Source organism: Clarias gariepinus, chromosome 8, assembly GCF_024256425.1.
Source record: "Clarias gariepinus isolate MV-2021 ecotype Netherlands chromosome 8, CGAR_prim_01v2, whole genome shotgun sequence".
In the NCBI taxonomy this organism is placed as follows: domain Eukaryota; kingdom Metazoa; phylum Chordata; class Actinopteri; order Siluriformes; family Clariidae; genus Clarias; species Clarias gariepinus.
The window spans coordinates 20,350,490-20,375,600 of NC_071107.1; the positions used below are offsets into that span (position 1 = coordinate 20,350,490).

The following is a 25,111-nucleotide window of genomic DNA, read 5'->3' on the forward strand; positions in this document are numbered from 1 at the left end:
CCATCATGGTTACTTTTGTCTAAACCAGCTGTGTGTCTCTTTTTTCCCCCAGAGTGAATGACTGGCTGCTGAAGATAAATGACATAGATCTCACTAACAAAGACAGGAAGCAAGTCATCAAAGCTGTGCTCAATGGAGGAGGTGTGATCAATATGGTGGTACGCAGGAGAAAGTCTTTAGGGGGGAGACTAGTTACTCCTGTTCACATTAATCTCATTGGACACAAAGGTATTGCTTTGCTCAGTTTTTCTACACTGGACACAATTGGCTAAATAAAATGAGTGTGATTGATTCTGTTCTTTTGACTAACTCCGTCTATGTGGATGGTCTCTTCAGACAGTGGCATTGGCCTTGAGGGCGGAGTGTATGTGACGGCTATAGCAGCAGGCAGCCCAGCCGCCAGAGAGGGGTCTCTTAACATTGGGGATCGGCTCATTGCTGTAAGTCTGCTCATCGCATGTTTGACCAAAATGACTCATGTTTGTTGAATGAGGGGAATTCCATGATTGAGACATTGACCCGGATTCAGTCATCTCAAAAGTCTGAGATGAGTTAGGATGCATGCAAAACTGTACAAAAAAAATCTTGCATTCATTTGCACAGTTTTTTAAAGATTGTGATAAGAATTAACATATTTACATTTTATGTACAGATATCCAAATAATTTCAGGAGAGGTTTACAAATTTTCTCGCAACGTGATGGTTTAAATGTTCGTTGTTGTTTTTTTTTACTCAAATCCATTCATTGCAGACTGATCATTTTGTCTCCATTCCCTCATCGTGTAAATGCACAATGTAATGGAAATAGAAAACATCAGCAGGCTTTTTTTTTAGCTCTTCTATTATGAATGCTGACCTAAATTTTTCCCTTTTTAGATAAATGGAATTGCTCTGGATAACAAATCTGTGACAGAGTGTGAGGCTCTGCTGAGGGGCTGCAGGGACTCTCTCAGTCTCTCCCTAATGAAGGTGCGTGACTCTCAGTGCTGTGTTTCTGCTCATGATCTCATTTGAAGAAGTTCTAGAGCTTGTGACATGTTCTCTAAGTAATTTAAAAATATGAGGGGTGTTCAAGTCAAACTGGGAAATTCACACTTTGGTGCAATTGGAACATGATCTACCTTGCATTTCTTTGGATTTGGGGAGAAAATGAAAGTACCCGGAGGAAACCCACCAATCTACCACGATAGCCCAATGTGCTGCCACTCTCACATCTGTGTTCGGTTATTATGCACAATCAAAAGTTTCGGTTTGACCTGAACGCTCCTTGTACATGCTCCAACGTGTTAATGGCATATAATTAGACAGGCTTATACAGACCCTGTCAGGTGCTTGGTGTATTTTAACATTTTATCAGAATGTTGTGTTGAGCCTCCGAGTGGCGCAGTGGTAAAGCGCTCGCCCTATCATCCAGAGATCACTGGTTCGAACCCAGGGTGATGCTGTTTTCCTCTCACAGCCGGAGGCACAGAGAGATCTGATTGGCCGAGCTCTCTCAGGGGGGAGGGATGAGAGGTACTTGCGCTCCCACATTAATCACGGCTCTACAGCCAATCAGGGGCGTCTGTGAGCTTGCGCTAGCACTCTTCTCCGAGTGTGTTACTCCGCCCCTAATGGTGCGTGAGCAAGCAGTTCCAAAAGATGCGGTCGGCTGACGTCATGTTGTTCGGAGGAAACACGGGATAGTCTTCGCCCTCCTGACTGAGTGGTAGTAGTAGCCTTAATGTGGGAGCCCCCTAGTGACGGGGAGGAATTAGCCACGACTAATATTGGGGAGAAAATTGGAAACCCCCCCAAAAAGTAATAATAATAAAAAAAAATTATATTTTGTTGTTAACTAGTCAATGTCTGTCTCCTGACCAGTTCTTTCCCCAGAGCACATCAGGTCACAATATCTTTGAGAGCCTAAGGGAGGCGGAGAAGTGCAATGGCAGAATTCACATGTCAGAGGTGCACTCTCGTAACAGCCGTAACCTGAAGCACAATAGTTCCACCCAGACAGACATTTACAGTGCTGAGGCTGGAGGAGAAAGGAGAAAGCAGAGGACTGACTCCGAGGAGAGGAAACCCTTCTCTCCCTCTACTCTGCACCCCAGCACCCTATGTGCTCGTTATGGTCCCAGCGCCTTTCAGGAGATTTGCTACACTCGGCCTGAGTCAGCCGGGCCCGACTGCAGCAATCTGGAGCCAGTACCGGACACCAAGCACAGTGGTGGCACCTGGCCCAAAATGGTTGGCGTTCCCACGACGGCAGAAAGCCCAGCCCAGCTGTCCATCTACAAGTCTCCCAAGCAAAGGAAGTCCATTTTTGATGCTGACACCTTTAAGAGGCCAGACACGCCCTCCAAAATGGAGTACCTAACAAGCCATTCACCGCAACCTTCCAAAACAGACAGTATGACCACACCCCCAACTCCGCCTACACGTAGCGATTCGTTCAAGTTCAAGCCGAAGCAGCAGGGCAGCTCGGCCTCAGACTCCACCATTACCGAGAGCCAACAGGAAGAGTGTAATGGTAATTTGTGCTTCCCGGAGGTCGGGCACGAAAGCAAGGTGCTTAGCTCTAGGAAGTCATGTGAAGAGGACATCGGGCACACGCGGCTCGATGAGCCAGAGGTCAAGCGGCCACGTCCCAAATCAGCCCCGGCTCTCAGGCGCAGGATGACGCCTCAGTCCATCCTACTTCCGAGCTTTCAGGTAAATCTGGAAACTTTAATGCTTTCTTTACTTAGCTCCGCACACAGCCAGAGATTGTAGTGTGGTGTTTTGGGGCAATATACTTTTGATTGACTAATATTTTTTGTTTACATTCATCTGTCGGATTTTTTTTATTTTATTTATTTTATTTGATTTATGCCAAATTAATGTAACTTGCATGGGTGTGTTTTGAACAGAGCAACTCTACTGAGGAGGACTGTATAGACCAGAGAGAAGTGCTGTGTTCGTCTCCTAGCCGGCCTTACAGACACAGCGTAGGGTTCGTCCCCACATTCCGTAATGGAGGAACCCTGCCACCCAGTAAGTCCCTGTGTCCTAATGAAGTGCTCCATATAGTATGAATGAATCTTTAATTCTTACGTTAACTGTTGCAGTGAATGTGCAGTATTTATTGCATGCAATATTCAATTTATAAATTAAATAATTTAGAGGGCCTCCGAGTGGCGCAGTGGTAAAGTGCTCACCCTATCATCCGGAGATTGCTGGTTCGATCCCCGGGTGATGCTGTTTTCCTTTCACAGCCGGAGGCACAGAGAGAGCTGATTGGCCGAGCTCTCTCAGGGGGGCGGGATGAGAGGTACTTGCGCTCCCACATTAATCACGGCTCTACAGCCAATCAGGGGCATCTGTGAGCTCGCGCACGCGGAAGGAGAGGCTAGCGAGTGTGTTAGTCCGCCCCTAACGGGGCGTGAGCAAGCAGTTCGAAAAGATGCGGTCGGCTGACGTCACGCGGTTCGGAGGAAACACGGGATAGTCTTCGCCTTCCCGACTGAGTGGTAGTAGTAGCCTTAATGTGGGAGCCCCCTAGTGACGGGGAGGAATTGGCCACGACTAAATTAGATAAATTAAATAGTTTAGTAGTATGGATTTAATTCGATTTTCTTTCATATTCAGTCTAGTTTTATGTAAAAGCAGGACATCCATATTAATGATTTCAGAAGTTTTGTATCCTTTAGGTCCACTGGGTCTGCTTGACCAGGACATTTGACCAGAGCAGCCGCCAAAGAGCAAGTGTGTGTTTGTTTGGTATATTGAGATCTATGCTTTGTTTTTACCTCAGACTCAGTACATCGAGGTCTGTCCCCATGCACAGCGGTGACGGCTGTTATGAGGAACCCTGTTTACACTGTCCGCAGTCACAGGGTGCACACCAGCAACTGCCCCTCCGTCATCAATCAGATCTGCCATCAGCACACGTTTCCCAGGTACAGTACTCTTCAGCTTGTACATGCTGCATTTTAATTGGAGCGTCGCTTATAGTTAACACAAACATTTCTGATTATTTCATAACCGAGCTAAATTATAGGATTGTTCTGAAGTTGGCTTGGTTAAAGTTTTTTTTATTGGAAACCGGTGCATTTTAATGAGTGATCTGAAAATTATCACAAAAAGAAAAGCTGTTAGTAGCTCCCCCTTGTGGACAGTTGTCAGCTTTCTCAAGTAAGCAGGTTACTTCACCAAATTAAGTCCAGCTCTGTTTAATTAGCCTGGCTTTGTGTCCACTCGATACAAGTCTAAATATATTTTTAGGAATGTGTGGAAGCCTGTTAATTGCAATAATTAACATCTTCATTGTTTCTTATTGCGGTAGAAAAAAATGACACCGTAAAAATAATGCTCAACAAACGGTCATGATGAATACAGCACATCAAATAATTCTGCAATAAAGTTTTTTATTCTGCAATAAAGCCTTTAAAAATTTCATCATTTGTAGTAGAGTAGGTAAAAAATATTCGAGTTATGCAATCCTTTTGTCTCAAAAGGTTGTAAATATTTTACAGTTCCTAATGCTGAAATGTCTTCTTTGAATTTTTGCATGGTGGAGCTCACATTGACCCCTTTTTCCTCTCACTCTGTGTGCGCTCTCTCTCTCTCTTTCTCACTTGTTTGTGTTCTCTCTCTCAATCGCCATCTGTCGCCGTCTCTGTGTCTCAGCCCCCAACATCAAGGGCGTCTGAGTCTGGACCTTAGCCAGAAGCGTTCTGCTGAGTACTCCGAGTCCTCCCGCAGCAGCCGAACCTCTCATGGCACCAACTCCCTGCCATCCAGTGCCAGACTTGGTCAGTTACCACTTTGCCTCCCACTTATCTTTCTCCATCTGGGTTGGTCTTTGGACATGGTTCATACATTCTCATTCATAGTGTCTTATGTGCCTGAAAGGTTCTTTCCTTTACTTTTTAGGATCATCCAGTAACGTACAGTACCGCACAGAACGGATAAAAATCCCTCCCACACCACGGTATCCGCGCTCAATGCTGGGGTCTGACAGAGGTACGCACCTCTGCATATTCATAGTATTTAAACGGAGACTTACTTTACAATAATTTAAATGTTTAATATAGCCAAATAAGTTTACTAAACAAAGATTTAGTTATCAACAAATATTAGTCCGATTTATGTTGTTGATTGTGTGTGTGTTTGTGTGTGTGTGGGTTAGGTTCTCTGTCTCATTCAGAGTGCAGCAGTCCCAGTCTCATCACACCGCCCCTGTCCCCACTCAATCTCGAGACGTCCTCATTTGCTTCCAACCAGTCCCAGAACTCCATCTCCACACGCATCTCCGTCAGTCCCGTACCCACGGGAGATCACCGGAAAGACAGGTATAGCTCTCCCGTCAATCCTAATGCACTGTCGCCCAGCAACAGCTCACTTTCATGTGTCAGTTCAGTTTACTTACGCACACGCCCAGCCACAGCTCACTCAGAAACATGATCAGAATGTGTGAAATACTTCTTCCTGTCTTTTCTTTTTTCTTTTCTGAGGTCAGTTCATACGTGTGATCACTGTTTCAGCTATTCCTTCTGTTACCTGTTTAATTCCTTTATAAACTTTTTAACATCTCGTGCTGCATTCATATGTGTAAATGTGTCTTCCTTCAGTCTGAGTTTTTTTTTGCTTCTCTGTCGATTTTTACACAGTGTCTCTTCTGCCTTTGTTCTTTGCTTCCTATGAATCTTTCAGATCTCTGTACCGTAACAGATCATTTCTGAGAATCCCTCTGGCTGCTAGGCCTCGGTTCTCCTCTCTCAGGAGCCTGAGGTTTGTTTCTTGTCAGTCACAGGGAATGCTTGATTGACCTGCTTCTTTGCAATAAAGACCTGCATTCTGTTTGACTGGCTGTGGAAATCCCTGCTTGTGTGTTGTATAGACAAAGTGGAAGTGAAAGCACTCAAGTAAATCTTTTTTTGTTCTGTTTGTTTTTTAAATACACATAAGTTGATCAGATTTGTATATCATTTGGAGTTTGTAGTCTTGGTAGTCTAACGGTTTTGCTTGTGAAAATTGTGCACATTATTGATCTTTGCTCATTAAAAAAATGCTAAATGGTGAATCTGAAAGCTTTTTTTCTTTATTACTAGCAGCCTTTTCCCTTGTTAATATTGTTAATACTGTTGTAAGCTTACTTTTCTTCAGGACATTTTGTGCATGGGTCTCATTGCAGATCTTTTTGAGTTGATTGCCCTGCCTTTCTGGAAACCCCCACACACACCCACACTCTATAAGTGCCGTGTATCTAGTCTGCTTGATGCTCTGTCCCTCTGTGCGCACTAGTTTTAAGTCTGTCAAGGCAGACAATGAGGACCACTTTCTATGGGACAGCGTTTCCCTACTCCAGTCTTGAAGCACTCCTACACAGCTTAATTTGGTCTTTTTTTGCTTATGTCTTTTTTGTCTAAAACAACTCAGATCGGCTTATTATTCTAACTAGAGTTGCATGAGCTGAAGCCAAGACACACACAGGAGTATGTCATAAACCTAATTCTCTGTTAACAGTTTTAATAATCATATCTGAAATGACAGTGTGGAATATAAAGGGCATTACTGAAATTCTATGATGAAGTGCTAGGGTACCGTTTAGTCTGTGCCATTTAGATCACCTCTTGGGCACCCTGGGGAGTAATAAGAGAGAGACTTGGCTCGACTGGGGTCGGTATTCACTGTTCTAAGGAAAAGAGCTGATATATGATAGTGACACTGATGTAATGTCTGTGCTCCAAAAGGCCGTACCTGGAGGAGCCAAGGAACGTGATTGTGCATAAAGGCGCTGAACCTCTGGGCATCTCCATCGTCAGCGGCGAAAATGGCGGTATCTTTGTGTCCAAGGTGACTGGAGGCAGCATTGCTCATCAGGCAGGCCTGGAGTACGGAGACCAGCTTCTTGAGGTCAATATTGTGGTTAGGCTCAGTCTTCATCTACAAATCGGCAGAAATTTATTATCATCTGCAGTAATTCAAAGTGCAGTGTAATTTCTAGTCTTCTATTTACTTAGAATAAAATTGTAAAGTTGACGTGTCTGTTACATTAAAGATATTTTTGAAAAAAAAAAATATTTGGACTGGAATATTTAAGTTATTAGGGGAGTCAGATGAGTAAAAGAGAACATCAAGATGGTTTTTGGAATTGGTGTCTGTTTGTCTGTGCACACATCATGTAAAAACAACTAAACAAATTTTAATAGGGTTTTTACAGATGTATTTAAGCTTGAGGTTGGGGTAATAAATAGGCTTTGTTTTATCACAGTCAGCTCACAGGAAGAGAAGATATGCTACTCTAAAATTGTAAATTTAAATGGAAAACGTGCTTATGTCATAAAAAATCGACCATGAAAAAAATCATTCAACAGATGCTGATGTCCATTTTCTAGGACGCTTATGAGTGTGTACTTAGGTCATGGGCACATCTGGTTGCATCTAAATGTGATTTGAGTTGTGGCTGCTTAGTGACTTTCCTGTCTTTCATCTTCTGTAGTACAATGGGATAAATCTGCGTAACGCCACTGAGCAGCAGGCGCGTCTCGTCATAGGTCAGCACTGTGACACCATCACAATCATGGCACAGTACAACCCACACATGTACCAGCTGGGAAACCACTCCCGCTCCAGGTATACATCATGATACTGGGTGTTAATGTGGTAGAATATGGACACAGGTTTAAGTCAAATCTATTGGTCATAGTTCTCGGATGGATCCCGTGAGCAGCCAGTCCACTCCTCGGGGCAGCGGCGCTACCACGCCAGATAACCACTCAACCATAGACACACTCAGTGAGCAGGATGAGGGAACCCTCACTCCGTCATCCAAACAGACCACACCGACCACCAGCCCACACAGCTTCAACAGGTACAGTCTTTAACACTCCAAAAAACAAAAGATGACTAAAATGGCTAAAAGTGCTATTTAATTTACATATACATATATAAACCTCTGTCCTAGAATGTCATCTGAGGGCGGTAAGAAAATTCCAGAATCTCGAGTAGTGTCTGTAAGGAGGACTCAGGGAGAGCTGGGTGTTCAGATTTGTGGCGGGAACCTGTGTGGCATCTTTGTGGAGAATCTGGAAGAGGACAGTCCTGCTAAGTTGGCAGATGTCCTAATGCCTGGAGACATGATCCTGGAGGTGAGTTGCCTTTGGTTTTATGGGCAGCAATTAAAAACAAAACAAACAAAAAAAAAATTCCTTTCCCAGGGTGCTTTGTTGTTCTCTTATTCCAGTGTCAGCGCAAATCAATGCTGAACAATAGAAAGGCCTGGATCTTTTGTTCCTTTTCACTCATTTTGAACATAAGTAATCTTTCTGAAGAAAGGCACCTTTAGACCTCTTACAAATGAGTGGGGCATGCTCCGTACCTCATGCTCACCCAGACAAAGCATCTCATCTAGCAGCACAGTCACTTTTGCCATAGAAGGAAATTGATTGTAGGGCACAAAATGTAACAGAATGGTTTTCTTTGCACGGGTGCCATAGTCTTAAAATTTCTTTAAAGATTGGAAGATACGAGATTAGACTGCTTTTCACATTTACTGTGTGTGTGTCACCACTCTGTTTGTTCAGTATAACTCGTTGGTTATGAGGAACAAGACTGCAGAAGAGGCTTACCTGGAAATGCTCAAACCAGCAGAAATTGTCATATTGAAAGTCCAGCAACGAATGGAAGAGTTTAACCAGCTTAAAGATACTGCTGGAGATGGATTTTACATCAGGTACCTGTGCATCATGAGTCCCCTAAGTATATTTACTCTGCACTAATCAATTTCATATAGACAAATGTGTCTGTTGATATGGACTGGTCTTAATATGGTTACAATCTGTTAAAGCCCTGCAAAGAAAAGCTTTTAATCTCTTTAATTATATCTGAGTCTGAGGTAGAAATTGCATCCCGTCTAAAGCTGTATATTAAGTGTCTGCCATTTGTCTAATCTAATAGTGGCTCTATTAATGAGGCAGTCGAAAAAAGGGATCGAGTGTCTGTAGTGGTAATAAAGAGAACAGCAGTGTGCTGTTCAGAAATAGCTGGGTTGGTTTTTATAAATGAACGATTTCATGGCGCAGCTGTTACAGGGGTGGGTCCTACATTTACTTTGTTTATCTGCAGGAAAGAATCTCAAATATATATATATATACACTCACCTAAAGGATTATTAGGAACACCTGTTTTTTCTTATTAATGCAATTATTTAATCAACCAATCACATGGCAGTTGCTTCAAAGCATTTATGGGTGTGGTCCTGGTCAAGACAATCTCCTGAACTCCAAACTGAATGTCAGAATGCGAAAGAAAGGTGATTTTTGAAACAATTTTGGGCATGGTTGTTGGTGCCAGACGGGCCGGTCTGAGTATTTCACAATCTGCTCAGTTACTGGGATTTTCACGCACAACCATTTCTAGGGTTTACAAAGAATGGTATGAAATGGGAAAAATATCCAGTATGCGGCAGTTTTGTGGGCGAAAATGCCTTGTTGATGCTAGAGGTCAAAGGGGAATGGGCCGACTGATTCAAGCTGATAGAAGAGCAACTTTGACTGAAATAACCGAGGTATGCAACAAAGCATTTGTGAAGCCACAACACGCACAACCTTGAGGCGGATGGGCTACAACAGCAGAAGACCCCACCGGGTACCACTCATCTCCACTACAAATAGGAAAATGAGTTCACAATTTGCACGAGTTCACCAAAATTGGACAGTTGAAGACTGGAAAAATGTTGCCTGGTCTGATGAGTCTCGATTTCTGTTGAGACATTCAAATGGTAGAGTCAGAATTTGGCGTAAACAAAATGAAAACGTGGATCCATCATGCCTTGTTACCGCTGTGCAGACTGCTGGTGGTGGTGTAATGGTGTGGGGGATGTTTTCTTGGCACACTTTAGGCCCCTTAGTGCCAATTGGGCATCGTTTAAATGCCACGGGCTACCTGAGCATTGTTTCTGACCATGTCCATCCCTTTATGACCACCATGTACCCATCCTCTGATGGCTACTTTAGCAGGATAATGCACCATGTCACAAAGCTCAAATCATTTCAAATTGGTTTCTTGAACATGACAATGAGTTCATTGTACTAAAATGGCCCCCACAGTCACCAGATCTCAACCCAATAGAGCATCTTTGGGATGTGGTGGATGTGCCCTGGATGTGCATCCCACAAATCTCCATCAACTGCAAGATGCTATCCTATCAATATGGGCCAACATTTCTAAAGAATGCTTTTAGCACCTTGTTGAATCAATGCCACGTAGAATTAAGTCAGTTCTGAAGGTGAAAGGGGTTCAAAGACCGTATTAGTATGGGGTTCCTAATAATCCTTTAGGAAAGTGTATATATACAATATAAATCTATATGCGAATAAGCAGGGCTGAAGAGTATTAGCACTCTCTAAAAGCTGATACGCTTTGATATGTGACTCACATTCTTTTCTTTGCACCTTTCTTTCTCTTAGAGCACTTTATGACAGACTAGCTGAGACAGAACAGGATCTCTCCTTTAAGAAGGATGACATTCTTTACGTGGATGACACACTACCAAATGGCAACTTCGGCACCTGGATGGCCTGGCAACTTGATGAAAATGCACAAAAGATGCAAAGGGGACAAATTCCTAGTAAATACATGTTAGTACAGCCATCGCATATAATTTTGTATCTTTGATTATCTGGCATTTAGTATGAAGTGGGGTACAGCCTGCGGGCAGGCTATAGAGTTATTTGTACTGGAGTTGTTTTGTTTAAACTGGGCTGGGTCCAATGTGTTGCAGGATGGATCAGGAGTTCTATCGTAGACACAGCATGACTGAATTAAAAGACGAGACGGGTGCGAGTAAAACGCTCTCTGCAGCTGCGCGAAGATCTTTCTTTCGCAGGAAACAGAAGCACAAACGCAGCAGCTCAAAAGATGGCAAAGACCTGCTCGCCCTGGATGCCATTAGCACAGATTCCATCCCATTTTTAGAGGGTAAGATGATGTCCAGTACACCAAGGAGGATGTGTTAAACCTGTTGGACAGTTTTAAACTGTGTCTGGCACATGAATAATCCAGAAAACCGCTATTCTCTTTATCTCTGATATCGAAATGTTAATAGTTTATATTTATTATTTAAGATATTAGAGTAGAATATTTGTAAATAGTTTGGCTGAATTATAATTTTTTTCTACTTTTTCGTACCACTCTTATGTTTTTTCATATGGAGCCCCTAAAGGGAATGGGTTGGGGGAAGAAAACAGTTGAATAAAAATTAAATATATATATATATATATATATATATATATATATATATATATATATATATATACATATATATATATATATATAATATTCGTTGAAGAAAAAAATGTGACATGGGACACAAAAAAAATATGGAGAAGGAAAAAACATTGGGACATAGGATGGAGAAAAATATCAAGACCATTCGACTCGTAGTACTTGGGTGAGTCTTCCAGCGGCAGAATATGTAAAGGGCAAGTACGTCAGTGTACTTAAGCCATAGTTATACTGAACTATCGTTAGCGCTGTCCACAAGCTGCAATGGAGAGAGTCCTGAAACGTTCATGACGTCAGGAGGAATACCCCGGGAAAACTAACTGCTTATGAAACAGTACAAGATAGGCTTTGATAAATTTAAGCACATGCTGTAAACACAAATGTTTGTCTACAAGCTCCACACGGTAAATCCGTATAACAAATGGCTTAAATGCATTGACTTACTTGCCCCTTCAATATTTTGGAGCTGGAAGTTGTTGGCTGGGAATCGAACCCGGACCTTCCGCACCTACAATTAAGTCACATGGCGTCGATTTAAAAAAACATTTTTTTTATTGTTATATATTTTTTCCCTTTTTTTCCCTCCCATTCAGATTTACCCCCCACCCCCCTCCCATTTTCCCCCATACCCATGTCCTGTTGGGAGCTCATTAGTTTCAGGGTTACCAGCACCAGATAATAATGTGTTGTCTTTTGTGGTGTTTAATTAGACTGCATCAGCCTTGCCTATCAGAGAGTGCAGAAAGTGGACTGCACATCTCCCAGACCAGTGTTGCTGCTGGGCCCACTGGTGGACCCGGTTAAAGACATGCTGGTCAAAGATTCTCCAGGGAAATTCAGCAGATGTGTACTTGGTGAGTTCACACTGGCACAAAGTAGCCCACAGTATTAATGTAACTTTCGTGCTGCATTTTATGTTGCCACATACCAACTCTTATTTTCTGATACTTAGATAGATTTGGCTATAGTCAGTTTATTGTTTTCCTTTTAACAAAAAAATTTAGTTGATCAATTTAAACGTAAAAACCGCACTCATTTGCTGATAGATTCCCAAAACCTTTAGCAAGATTAGGTGATTCTTTTAAAGGATAATTTTTTTCCCCCATATTTGCAATTATAATATGATTCACAAGCACGTAATGTTCTCTTTGTCCAAGACCAGTGGTTTACTTTAAAAATTTTTATTCTGTTGTGGTTCAGAGGTGATGAAGGCTTCTCAACAAGCCATAGAGCGAGGGGTGAAGGACTGTCTTTTTATTGACTACAAACGAAGGAGCGGCCACTTTGATGTCACAACTGTTGCCTCCATCAAGGAGATCACAGAAAAGGTCTGTTGTGCTTTTCAGATAAGTATAAGTCAGACATGACCCAGAAGCAAACGTTTTGCAAAAAAATTGCTTTGATTTAGTAACGGTTTACTACACATTTTAACAGGATAAAAAAAAAAAAAAAATTATCCATGCATATGTGATAAACTTTAGAGTTTATCAACTTTAGAGTTTAAGTACAAAAGCTGCATTTGGTGTTAATGTCTTGGGTGTAAGTTGCAATTATTCTTTACACTTTTTTCATGAATACTTCTATTTTGCAATTTGAATAAAATTATTTTGGTTTAACCCGCAGTCTTTGGCTAGAAGCTTCCTCTAACCTGTTAAAAGAAATAAAGATTACATTGATAGTTTACAGTCCCTGAACATTTTAATCCTAACAGTATGCACCACACTGGGGAGGGCATGGATTTGATGAGACGTTGGAGGCATTCGTTTGAGATTCTGGTTCATTTTGACGTCATGGTATTAAACAATTCCTGCAGATTTTTCAGGTGCACTTTTACGCTGTGAATCTCCTGTTAAACCACATCCCTAAGGTGCTTTATTGCATTAAAACCCAGCGACTGGGAAGGCCACTAAAAACCACTAGGCTTGGTGTCCTGTTTATGAAACCAGTTTGTAGCTGAGTATTTTTCATGTAATGTTGAACTGAAGTTGTTTTCTATTCCTTCTCAGGACTGTCACTGTTTGCTCGACATTGCGCCCCACGCTATCGAAAGGCTTCACAGTGTTCACATATATCCAATCGTCATTTTCATTCGCTACAAAAATGCAAAGCAAGTAAAGTAAGTGTCAAAATGCTTTCCATACAAGATTTATATGCATGTACAATATAGTACAAATACCAACTTCTAGGATAAGGAGTTTGCTGGTTTTGTGGCTTTGGCATTTCTACGTTCTCCACAAACAGCTAATTATTTGCCTGTATACCGATCAAAGCCCTATTTTGTCTGGCTTATTCTTGGCAGACAAGGAAATCTTCTGCAGAAACCTGGGGTCTCATTTATGAACAATGTGCAAAGTTTATTTGCTTGTTTGTTATTATTCAAACTCTCATGTAGATGGAGAAACCTCTAGTGGTTAAGAAATGTAAATGCATTTTATCATGAGGACTTATGAGTTTTCTGCATAATTTGCGTCTGCATAATTGGCAACAACATGCAGTTAAAGTTGACTGTGGTGCTTACAACAACGTGAAAACAGGACCCTGATGTAAAGTAAAATAAAATCTTATAAAAGGCACATTTAAATATTGATTAGATGACGCAAAAGGTTCTTCCCACCAACTCTTCCCGCCCAATTATGATTCGAATAATGATGTCTTACTAGCATTCATACTGCTCATGCCACAATTAATTTCCAACATCCAGATATTGTTCATACCCTATTAAGAACACATGCATGTTAAGTTATCTAGCAAGCCAGTCAGATGGTAGCAATCAATGAAAAAAAAATTCTGCAGGTTAAGAGCTTTAGGTAATTTTCATACCAAACATAAAAAAAAAATTGATCTCAGTGACTTTAACCATGGCATATTTGTTGGTACCAGATGGACTGGTGTATTTCATTAACCACTGATCTCCTGGGATTTTTAAACACAGCAGTTCTAGAGTTTGCACAACAACAAACAACAGTTCTGTGGGAGGAAACAGCTTGTTGATGACAGAGTTCAGAGGAAAATTGTCAGATTGGTTTGAGCTGCCTGGAAAGATAAATTAACTCGTATATAATCACTCTTTACACCTGGGGTGAGCAGAAAAGCATAATAACCAAAACATGAGGCGGACAGGTCACAACAGAAAACGACACGACCATATCTGGTTCCACTTCTGACAACCAAGAACAGGATCATGGGCTGAGACTCATCCAATCTGGAAGGCTGAAAATAAGACACGCACTAAAAACACACCAAACTTTTCCCACAGTCTTCACATTGCTATTCTGTTCACTGCAGTTGTAAAGAGTGATTTATTTGACTTACTATAGATTTCCTGTCAGCTCAGACCAGTCTGGCTATTCTACCCTGATCTCTCTCTCTCTCTCTCAAGGTGTTTTAGCCTGCAGACTCGTGCACACAGGATTTGTTTTGTTTTTCACAGCATTATAGTTAAACTTTAGAGACTGTTGTTTGTGAAAATCCCAAGAAATCAGTAGCATCTGAAATACTCAAACCAGCCCATCTGGCACAAACAACCATGCCCCGGGTAAAGTCACAGAGATCATGTTTGTTCCTCATTCCAATCTGCATGATGCTATGCATTAAGCTGCTACAACGTGATTGGCTGATTTAAATTAATGCATAATGAGCAGGTGTACAGTTAGAGGCTCAGTGACTCAGTGAAGTCCGTATGTGATCCAGTCTGTGAAATCCCAGCTATTGTCATTTTTTTAATTGTTTGTTCAATGTTATCTACACAAAATCAGCAGATTATACCAAGACAAGATTTTCTATTATCATTTGTGGAGCAAATTAGGAACACGCATCTCTATAATAATCATTATAAAGCTACATTTCTACCATAAAGTACCAGTCAAGAGTTTAGACACAAGATTTGTTTTCTACATTCTAGAACTTTTTAAAAAACCGTTTAACATGTTTGTCATCAACTCATCATCAACACTCAGTTGTTATATTAAGACATAAAGGTCAGCAGTTCTGGAATAGTTCTTGCAAGAACAGTATTGTCAAGTGCACTTGCAAAAACCTATCAAGCACCATGATGAAACTGGCTCTCATAAAGACCAAGCAAAACTTACTTCTGAAAGTTCATTTAGAGTTACCAGCCTCAAATATCACCAATTAACAGCATTTCAGATTAGAGCCATTATGAAGGTTTTACAGAGCATAAATAACAGATATATTTCAGTATCAAAAATAAAAATCAGAAAAGACCATGTAATTAGAAGGTGTCTCCAAACCTATGCATGATTTGGGGGAGTTTGTTGATGCAACAAACTGTAAACTGAGTGTAAACATACACAAACAAAACGGCTTACAATGTGTGGGATTTGTCAACATCCATTGTGTATAACTGTGCATATGTACATGTGATATATGGCAATTGATTAGCACATACTGGTGGTCCTTATGTGCTGTTCACACTTATGAACTAATGAATGAGACCCCAGGGATTAAATTAGTGAAAAAGAGAGCCTTTCATACCTCAGACTTTAGCAGTTCACCCTAATTGACTGACTGTGAACTAAAAGCTGTTGCTCTTAAGCAGATGGTTGTTATCTGATCTCTCGTTTTCTGTGAAAGATGCATCCCATTAATTAATGTATTTATTTAAAGCAAAGTCTGTGTTGGGGATGCTTCCGAGACCATGTGCTGTAATTTGCAGTCATACTAGTGAATAAAGAGAGTGCTAGCTGACCATAAATATTGAATGCATGTTTTACTGCTTCATGCTCTGCATGTAGAACTGCACAGACCCCAGTAATGCTGAATATGTGTGGCTTTAAATCGTCAATATATTCATGTGAAGAGTGACACAGATAACTGATGATGAAATCATCCCAGTGGAGCACGATAAATTGAAGGATTCCCAGGAGCTGTGTAAGCTAAGTCTCTTGTCAGGATCCTTGTCATCCTTGACATGCTCAGTATCACTAACTAGATCACCAAATGAGTGCAGCTTCTAGAGGCTACTGTGTCATAAGGATTGGGACTGAACAGCCGTAATATGTGGCCATAAGAAAATTATGTGTTAGTGAGACTAAGAAGATAGTGATACAGTAGTGAGCATACAAATTGGACAGAAGGTCATGCGGACTGATTGACCCTATTATAGAGCGATGGGCATGTCAGGGTAAGAAGGGATGTACTGTAAATAAATTGTTGCACCCGTCATGCATCAGGGAAGCTTCTAGAGGCAGTATTATGATCTGGGGTTTGGTTGGTCTGGTTTTGACTTAGCAACATTATGTGGCAGTTAAATGAATTCAGCTGATAATCTGAATGTACTAAATGACCAGTTTATCGTAACGATGATGTGTGTATGTATGTTTTTGAAGCTAGCAGTACTAACTGCTATTGTTAATACCTATAAATAGTCAGTGCACTATTTTCTCTTCCCTCTGTCTTGTATAGGGAACTGAAAGATCCGGTGTATCTGCGGGATAAAGTCTCTCAAAAACATTCCAAGGAGCAGTTTGAGGTTGCACAGAAGATTGAGCAAGAGTACAGCAAATTCTTTACAGGTTTGAATATTAGCATATGTTTTGTTTTTTGTTTTTTTCCAGAGTTTGTGTACAGGTGATTTAGCTCAGCAGCATGAATAGTCATAATATCTCGTCTATTACAGGTATTGTCCAAGGAGGCACGTTGCCCTACATTTGCACTCAAATCGTGACTATAGTGGATCAGGAGCAGAGTAAAGTCCTGTGGACTCCACTAGGCTCGCCTTAGGTGGCTGAGCCTGTTTGCTCCACCTACTGCCTCACATACACCTGAGCTTACAAACACTATGCTTTTACACTCGCACTACACAAAAAGGTACACTACAGTAAGCATTGCATTGCATCTGTTTTTCTTTTATTATTACTTATGTTTAATTGTAACTTTTTTTATTTTTAATTGTAAGTTTTATGTGTAATTGTAATGAAGCCTCTTATTTGTGTGTGCGTGCGTGTGTGTGCGTGCGTGTGTGTGTGTGTGTGTGTGCGCTCGCAAATGCAGGATTATAGCACTGAAGTTTTCAATGTTTTCCTTTGGTCTTCCTGACAGACATCCAACAATTAGTAATGCTGCATCTAAAACACTTGTTTACAGATGAATCAGTCCATGAATTGTTATTTAATGTCTGCTTGAATGTGTCCTCTCCCTGATCTTAATGAAGTTGTGTCCCAAGTCTTCTCTCCCTACACCAACCCAAATTCAACCCTCTATCCTAACCCTGTTCTACCAAAATGGCACGCATGTGTGTCGGTGTTTTCTACATTAGTAAGAGGACTGCAAACTCATTGTAGATAAAGTGTAAAGCTCCAGTAAGCTTGTTTATGTAATTGTAATGGTTTTGAGGTTGAAGTGAACAGCAATTAAGCATTTTCCAGGCCAAATGGAAGTGCCTATGGAGATCTCCTGAGCGTATGACAATGGCATGTTGACAGTCTGATGGTCGAAACTCCTCAGATTGTCCTCCAGGGCAAGACAGACCACTGTGGTAACATTCTCATAGAGGAAACTATGTTTAAAAGAGAACGTGAGATCTAACACTAATACAATTCTGAACTTGAGGCACTCACTTAACCTTTATGTATGCAAACTTGTCTAAATATATAGATCTATATAAATATATATAAAAACGTGTATAAATATATTAAATGTATTTTGACTAGGCTATTAGCCTCGGGGAGTGCAGCAGGTGTCCAGTCAGGTCTTAGCAGATATGAGCATGTTCCTTTTATGTTTTTTGTTTGTTTTTTTGGTCCGCCAGTCACTTTTATGTGAACCCACTGAGAAACACCATGGAAGGAAGAGATGCAGGGTAAATATAATTGGGTCTCTCATGCTAAATCTGTTAAACTGTTTTTTTTTTGTTTTTTTTTTGTGTGTATATTTAATTTTTTTTATTCAGCCGGCACAATTGCATACTATATTCGGACCAGTAATCCCACCATTTAATGTGCCAAAATTCAGTGTCCATTTCTTTTTATTTCTTTGTTTTGCACTTGCAATATTATGGACCCTAAATAATAGCTGTTCTTAGGTTTTCAGTAGAGGTTGAAAATAGGTACTATACTTATTACTTTTGTGATTTAATTTTTATTTGTGTATCACTCATGTTCCATACATTTCATTAATTGCCTCTGTTCTTATATTAGAAGAGAACCATTGCATTATTTACACACTCATTTAAAAAAAGAAAAAAAAAGGGATTTCTTATTACACAGTTTACTCAAAGATAAATCAGTCCCAGTCATGTCTATTGGGTTGAAATTAGACATTTTGTGTTATTCATATTTAGTTTTTTTTTTTTTTAATACGTAGCATATGGTTTTAAATAAGAGGATTTAGCCAATACAATTTTGTCTAAAGAAAAATGACAAGATGACAGGTACTGTTATTGATTGGGATTTTCAATATTATAAAGGAATGTGATTTGTATGAAATAATGTTAAACACATTAACATGAGAATAAAAGTCATTTTCTGTATCACACTACATTGTAAAAACGAATGCAGGTGATGTTTGGAAGGTATTTTAATTCATCTGTGAACTGTGATCTACTGCAGTCGATTGTCAGGTGATTAAATTAAGCATTAAGTGGTTTGTATTGGATTACCATTATGCTCTTAGAGCTAGCAATAAAGACTAAAAGGAAAAATTGGGAAAATAAGGTATTCATCATTGACACAGGTTTAAAACTCCTCTGGGGTTATATTTGAAAGACCTGCCAGATTACTGTTTTTTTTTTTTTAATATATTTTATTTGGCCCCTTCTTTTAAATAAATTAATTGGTTTTGTTACACTGAGCTGCCTCGCCATTTTATTAGTGCTTTATTTGGAATTTATCAAAAATATCAAGTAGAAACAGGTTTTCTACCTCTAAAAATTATTTGGGTCAGTTGTGGCAATAAAAATGTATGTTTTCATTAAACTTTTTTCAAAAATTTGAGAGAGAGACAAATACTTTTTGTTTCAAATAGTTTAGCTCAATGTCCTAGCCTAACCTCAGCCCTCAACACTAGCATGATAAACCCACATTTTAATTTAAAGATAATTTTTCATTTCTTTAAGATGTTTTATTAATATTTCTCTCTATGAGCACAATTCATTCTTCATGGTGCTGCCTTTTTATTCTTTTGAACAGATGATTTTTTTAAATATATATAATTTTATACCATTTACCTGCATGTGTCTACCAAAAAGTAACATAGCTCTTTGAATGTACACCAATCAGCTCTAACATTACAGTGCAAAACATTATGCATAGTATTACAGTGGAGCAAAAAAGTATTTAGTCAGCCACCAATGAGAGAGGCCTGTAATTTTCATCATAGGTATACTTTACCTCAACTTCTGGCTCTCACAGACCTGTAACTTCTTCCTTAAGAGGCTCCTCTGTCCTCCACTCGTTACCTGTATTAATAACATCTGTTATCAAAAAACACCTGTCCACAACCTCAAACAGTCACGCTCACTGACTGTAATCATATAATCATGTAAGCCACTATAGCCAAGACCAAAGAGCTGTCAAAGGGCACCAGAAACAAAATTGTAAACCTGCACCAGGCTGAGAAGACTGAATTTGCAATAGGTAGGCAGCTTGGTGTGAAAAAAAAATCAACTGTGGGGGCAATAATTAAAAAATGGCCACTGATAATCTTCCTCTATCTGGGGCTCATGCAAGATCTCACCCTGTGGGGTCAAAAAGCTCACAAGAACTGTGATGAAAAATCAAACATGGGGGGGACCTAGTGAATGCAGAGGGACCAAAGTAACAAAGGCTACCATCAGTAACACACTGCCCCGCCAGGGACTCAAATCCTGCAGTGCCAGATGTGTCCAGTTTGCTAGAGGGCTTTTGAATGATCCAGAAGAGGATTGGGAGAATGTCATATGGTCAGATGAAACCAAAACTTTTTGGTAAAAACTCAACTTGTCGTGTTTGGAGGGTTTTGAAAGAATGCTTAGTTCTTAGTGCATCCAAAGAACACCATACCTACTGTAAAGCATGGGGGTGGAAACACCATGCTTTGAGACTGTATTTCTGCAGAGGGACCAGGAGGACTGATCCATGTAAAGGAAAAGAATAAATGGGGCTATGTATCGTGAGATTTTGAGAGAAAACCTTCTTCCATCAGAAAGGGCACTGAAGATGAAACGTGGCTGGGTCTTTCAGCATGACAATGATCCCAAACACACCACCTGGGCAACAAAGGAGTGCCTTCGTAAGAAGCATTTCAAGGTCCAGATCTCAACCCCATAGAAAATCTTTGGAGAGAGTTGAAAGTCCGTGTTGCCCAGCGACAGCCCCAAAACATCACTGCTCTAGAGGGGATCTGCATGGAGCAATGGGCCAAGATACCAGCAACAGTGTGTGAAAACCTTACAGAAAATGTTTGGCCTCTGTCATTGCCAACAAAGGGTATATAACAGAGTATTGAGAGAAAATGTTGTTATTGACCAAATACTTATTTTCCACCATAATTTGCAAATAAATTCTTTAAATCCTAAAATGTAATTTTCTGGATTTGTTTCTTATTTTGTCTCTCATAGTTGAGGTATACCTATGATGACTAAATACTTTTTTGCCCCACTGTACAATATGTAGGTTCCCCATCTGGCACTGTTATGGCTGATCAGTATATATTAAAATGCTGTTGGAAATACTAGTGCTAATTAGCAGACCTCAGTCAGAGAGATAAAGGCAGGTCCCCTAACCTCCCTCGTTGGCATATTTGCTCATTTTTGGCCTCTACCCACTGCTGCATATAAATATGTACTTTGGCACTCAAAGTCACAAGTCACTTTAACCTTTATCTGTTTTGACAGCTGCCACCAGCTTATCTAAGCTTAAGTAGAGGCAAAGCTGTCTGATACTGATCTTTCTACTTAATAGGGTCTTTCATCTGTAGCTAAAACATCAAGCGCGAGGGCGCTCCATTTCCCTGTCCATCACCCATGATTTACACTCTGTAAATGTGGCCACCTTTAAAAATCTATTTTCTTAATAAAATAGACTGAGTTGTACTGAAGAGCTTAGAGATGAAGAGAATTTAAACATTGAAGTTTCTGCTCTGCCAAATCTGCCTTGGGAGATTATAAGTGGTATTTTTTTAAATAAAAGCATCTAGGAGCGACAACAGCTCGCAAAAGCAATGGTGCTAAAATACATGGGAAAAAAACACCTCTTCTCTGTTGCAAAACACACTACTGACCAATCTGATACTGGAAGAAACAACAGCACAAAAACTGTGAGAATCTTTAAGAACTGGGATTCTACCTGCCTCACTTTCAGGAACATACGAAGCTAGGATTTGTGTTTATACAGTAGAATTTGGCAAAAACCTTTATGCAGTGTGACTTACAAAAGTGCATTTAGGATCGTTACATTAAATACATGCTTATACTGGTTTACCGGGTGTGGCACTATCAGTCTGAACTTAATTACACTGCCTGGCCAAAAAAACAGACGTAACATGGCATTTAATTAAGCAAATAGCTAATAGTCCTCAACTGAATAATTATTGCAGTGAAGAAGACGGTTCAGCTGGCAACATTTATTTTAACCATAACTGATAGTCAATAACTTTTCATTTCTTAACCAATCAGAAGACGCATCCTGTGGTAATGGCAAAGATGTTATGTTGTTTCAGAAGGGTCAAATTATTGTCAAGCAAAATTTGGTTAAGAACTGTAAAACGTATTATTAAGGCCTGGAAGGATAGTGGAGAACCATTGCCTTCGAGGAAAAATATAGTCTGAAAAACATCCTGAATGAACACGATGGAAGATCACTTTACTAGTGAAATCAAATCATTAAAAAAACAAAAGTAAAATTCCCTGCTGTTTAATTGTGAACGTAAGAGATTTCCACATGCACAATGTAAAGAGAACTCAAGAGATTGAGAATAAACAGCTGTGTGGCCTTGAGAAAACCACTTATCAGTGAAGCTAATAAAAAAGGCTTAAGTCTAATAGGGAGCATAAAGAATGGACTGTGGAGCATTGGGAAAAGGTCATGTGGTCTTATGAGTCCAGATTTACCCTGATCCAGAGTGATGGTGCATTAGGGTAAGTAGAGAGGAACCCATCCTGTCTAGTGCCTATCATACAGTACAAGTCTGTGGGGGTAACGTTATGATCTGGGGCTGCTTTTGTCGGTCAGGCCTAGGTTCAGCAACATTATGTGCACAGAAAATAAGGTCAGCTGACTACCTGAATATTCTGAATGACCTTTTTTTTTCCGATGTCAAACCCATAGAGAATTTTTGGAACGTGTATCCTTAATAATAATATCTTGGAGAGCAATTAATGTGACTCTGGATGGAAAATAAAGGTGATGTGATATATAAGCTTACAAAAACGAAGCAATGGCTGTAATCAAAGCGAAGGGCAGTCCAATGAAATATTAGAGTTTTAGGTTTGGCAGAAACCTAGAGAACACCGCCTACTGGTATGCATAGTGCTAACAGTAATAGCATAGGAAGGCTAATGGGCCTGCTTTTCAGGGTTCAGCCAGGCCACATACGGCTAAATGCTACAGTTAAAGCTACAGTATACAAATACAGTACACCGTATGCATGCAACATTGTGGCAACAGTTTGGAAACTGGCCTCTTTCTGTTTCAGCATGGTTGTACCCCTGTGCACAAAACAAGGTCCACTAATACGGTGGTTCTCAACCTTATTTCTGGAGAACCACTGACCTGCATATTCAATTAAGAGACTCTGTTAATTAGTTTATTATGTACATCAGATGCTCTGGGATCTGAGATATGGTGAGGGTTTTTGATTTTAGATGCAGCATATGGCAACAATCACAACGATGGCAAAAAGTTTTAAAGAGAACAACACTCATCATTCTGCTTAATCACCCGGCATTAAATTGCTAAACATTACAGTTAAACATAGAAACCAGATGGACCAGATGAAGTATTGGCTCTGATGTGCCATCCGCTCAGCGTGACTGCAATCCTCCAGAAGTTCATCAGATGAGTAAGTATATCTGGACGTTAACGGAGGCCCATGTACATTAAAATCACTCGAGTACATTTTGCAGTGGAGGAGCAACAGGGTACAAGAAAATTATTAAAAGATTATTCTGAAGAATTAAAGTATTTGGCTTATCATGTTATGATACTCATGTTAAGAAATAGGCGGTAAATGTAGGGAATAAATATGATGCAGCCATAAAAAGGGATTTTTTTATGAATGTGCATGAATTGTCCACCAGATTAATATATGCAAATTTGTATTAAAAATCGTGCGATGATCACCATCTTTCAAACTGCGGTGCCATGTGACCTTTGTTTGAAGAAGTATGCCACTTTCAATTATTTTCTTTTCTATGTTTGCATAATTTAATTCATTATCACATGATAAACTAAACAAACATGTTTTTATTTTAACCTCAGTGAGTTTCCACATTGAACCAAACTGCATTATATCAAATTAGTTTGAGGACAAAGCAAAACCCCTTCAGCTCTTTCACCTTGCATTGCCTTAGTTGCCCACCAGGAGGTGAAATAACCAGATCCACTCATCTTTGGCCTGTACATCTGCCCTGCCTTGATAGGAGCATAATACAACATTCGAAATAAGATCTGCTTTTTATTAGAGCTTAGATTGGTTTGCTTGAGATCTTTAAAATCACATTCATCATCATCATTATTATTATTATTATTATTATTATTATAGTAACTGTACACTTCTGTTATGTTTTATTACCTCTGCATGTGCTCTCATTCATCAGTACCATAAAAAATAATTAAACCAGTGTAAACTTAATACTATACTGTCCACTATAATTTATATGCACATACATTAATATATTTTGCACAGATTTTGTTGTAGAGGGTGATGAAGTCTGTCATTATAAGCCTATTATATACACTGATAACAACCCATAACATTATGACCACCCGCCCCCTCACTCTCACATAATCTATACTGCTTTATCCTGTATCTAGGACCTGGAGCCTATCCCAGGAGACTTAGAGCATAATGCAAGGTACACCCTGGACAGGGTGCCAATACATCACAGGGCACACACACACACACACACACACACACTCATTTACACACTACAGTCAATTTTGGGAACGCCAATTAGGCAAACATGCATATCTATGGACTGTGTGAGGAAAGCGGAGTACCCGGAGGAAACCCACCAAGCACGGGGAGAACATGCAAACTCCATGCACACAGAAACGGGAATCAAGCCTGGTCAATCAAGGCGACAGAGCTAACCACTACTATATTTTGAAAATATAATTTTCATACTTGCTCTGACAAAGTCTTCTAGTCACAATTTGGCCCTTGCAAAGTCACTTAAATCCTTAAGCTTGTCCATTTTTTCAGCTTCCAACACATCAATTTTAGGAAAAAAAAGATCACTTGCTGCCTAATATAATTCCACCCACTTCCAGCCGCCATTGCAATGAGATATTGAAAATGTATCTACTGTAAGTAAAGTAGCTGGAAAGAAAACACAGCGCATTGCTGTTTTTGGGGACCTACTCGATATTAGGTGAGTGGTCATAATGTTATGACTGATTCAATTCAATTTATTTTATTTAACACTGATCATTGTTAAAGCTAAACACCTAATATATGGTGGGTCTTTCTAATCTTTAATCTTTCCTCAAAATATTAAGTATTGAAACTTATTTTGCAAAATATCTTTCATACAATGCTAGATGAAAACCATGGAGATCACACATGCCAGGGAAGAGCAGGTCCACCACCTGTATGAGACTGGCTGTTACAGTATCAGTGCATCATCTTTTGTAGTCGATTCCGTGTTTCTGAGCGGATCGTGACACTGAGAAGCCGCCAAGATGCGACAGTAGCTCTG

General features: G+C 40.0%; 1 protein-coding gene across 2 annotated transcripts in view; it reads left to right on the forward strand.

Annotated features, from left to right (window-relative positions):
• Positions 1-19,058, forward strand: part of dlg5a (discs, large homolog 5a (Drosophila)) — a 52,400-nt gene extending 33,342 nt beyond the window's left edge. For both annotated transcript variants that reach the window (XM_053501924.1, XM_053501926.1), the window contains exons 13-33: positions 53-228; positions 337-440; positions 877-969; positions 1,864-2,697; positions 2,895-3,018; positions 3,779-3,923; positions 4,654-4,778; positions 4,900-4,989; positions 5,156-5,318; positions 6,720-6,882; positions 7,469-7,602; positions 7,676-7,840; positions 7,934-8,117; positions 8,553-8,701; positions 10,437-10,607; positions 10,751-10,947; positions 11,964-12,107; positions 12,454-12,581; positions 13,260-13,369; positions 16,678-16,787; positions 16,892-19,058. In XM_053501924.1, the coding sequence (XP_053357899.1) occupies positions 53-228; positions 337-440; positions 877-969; positions 1,864-2,697; positions 2,895-3,018; positions 3,779-3,923; positions 4,654-4,778; positions 4,900-4,989; positions 5,156-5,318; positions 6,720-6,882; positions 7,469-7,602; positions 7,676-7,840; positions 7,934-8,117; positions 8,553-8,701; positions 10,437-10,607; positions 10,751-10,947; positions 11,964-12,107; positions 12,454-12,581; positions 13,260-13,369; positions 16,678-16,787; positions 16,892-16,995 (3,613 nt within the window). In that variant the 3' untranslated portion in view covers positions 16,996-19,058. The remainder of the gene's footprint in view (positions 1-52; positions 229-336; positions 441-876; positions 970-1,863; positions 2,698-2,894; positions 3,019-3,778; positions 3,924-4,653; positions 4,779-4,899; positions 4,990-5,155; positions 5,319-6,719; positions 6,883-7,468; positions 7,603-7,675; positions 7,841-7,933; positions 8,118-8,552; positions 8,702-10,436; positions 10,608-10,750; positions 10,948-11,963; positions 12,108-12,453; positions 12,582-13,259; positions 13,370-16,677; positions 16,788-16,891) is intronic.
• Positions 19,059-25,111: the final 6,053 nt, after the last annotated feature.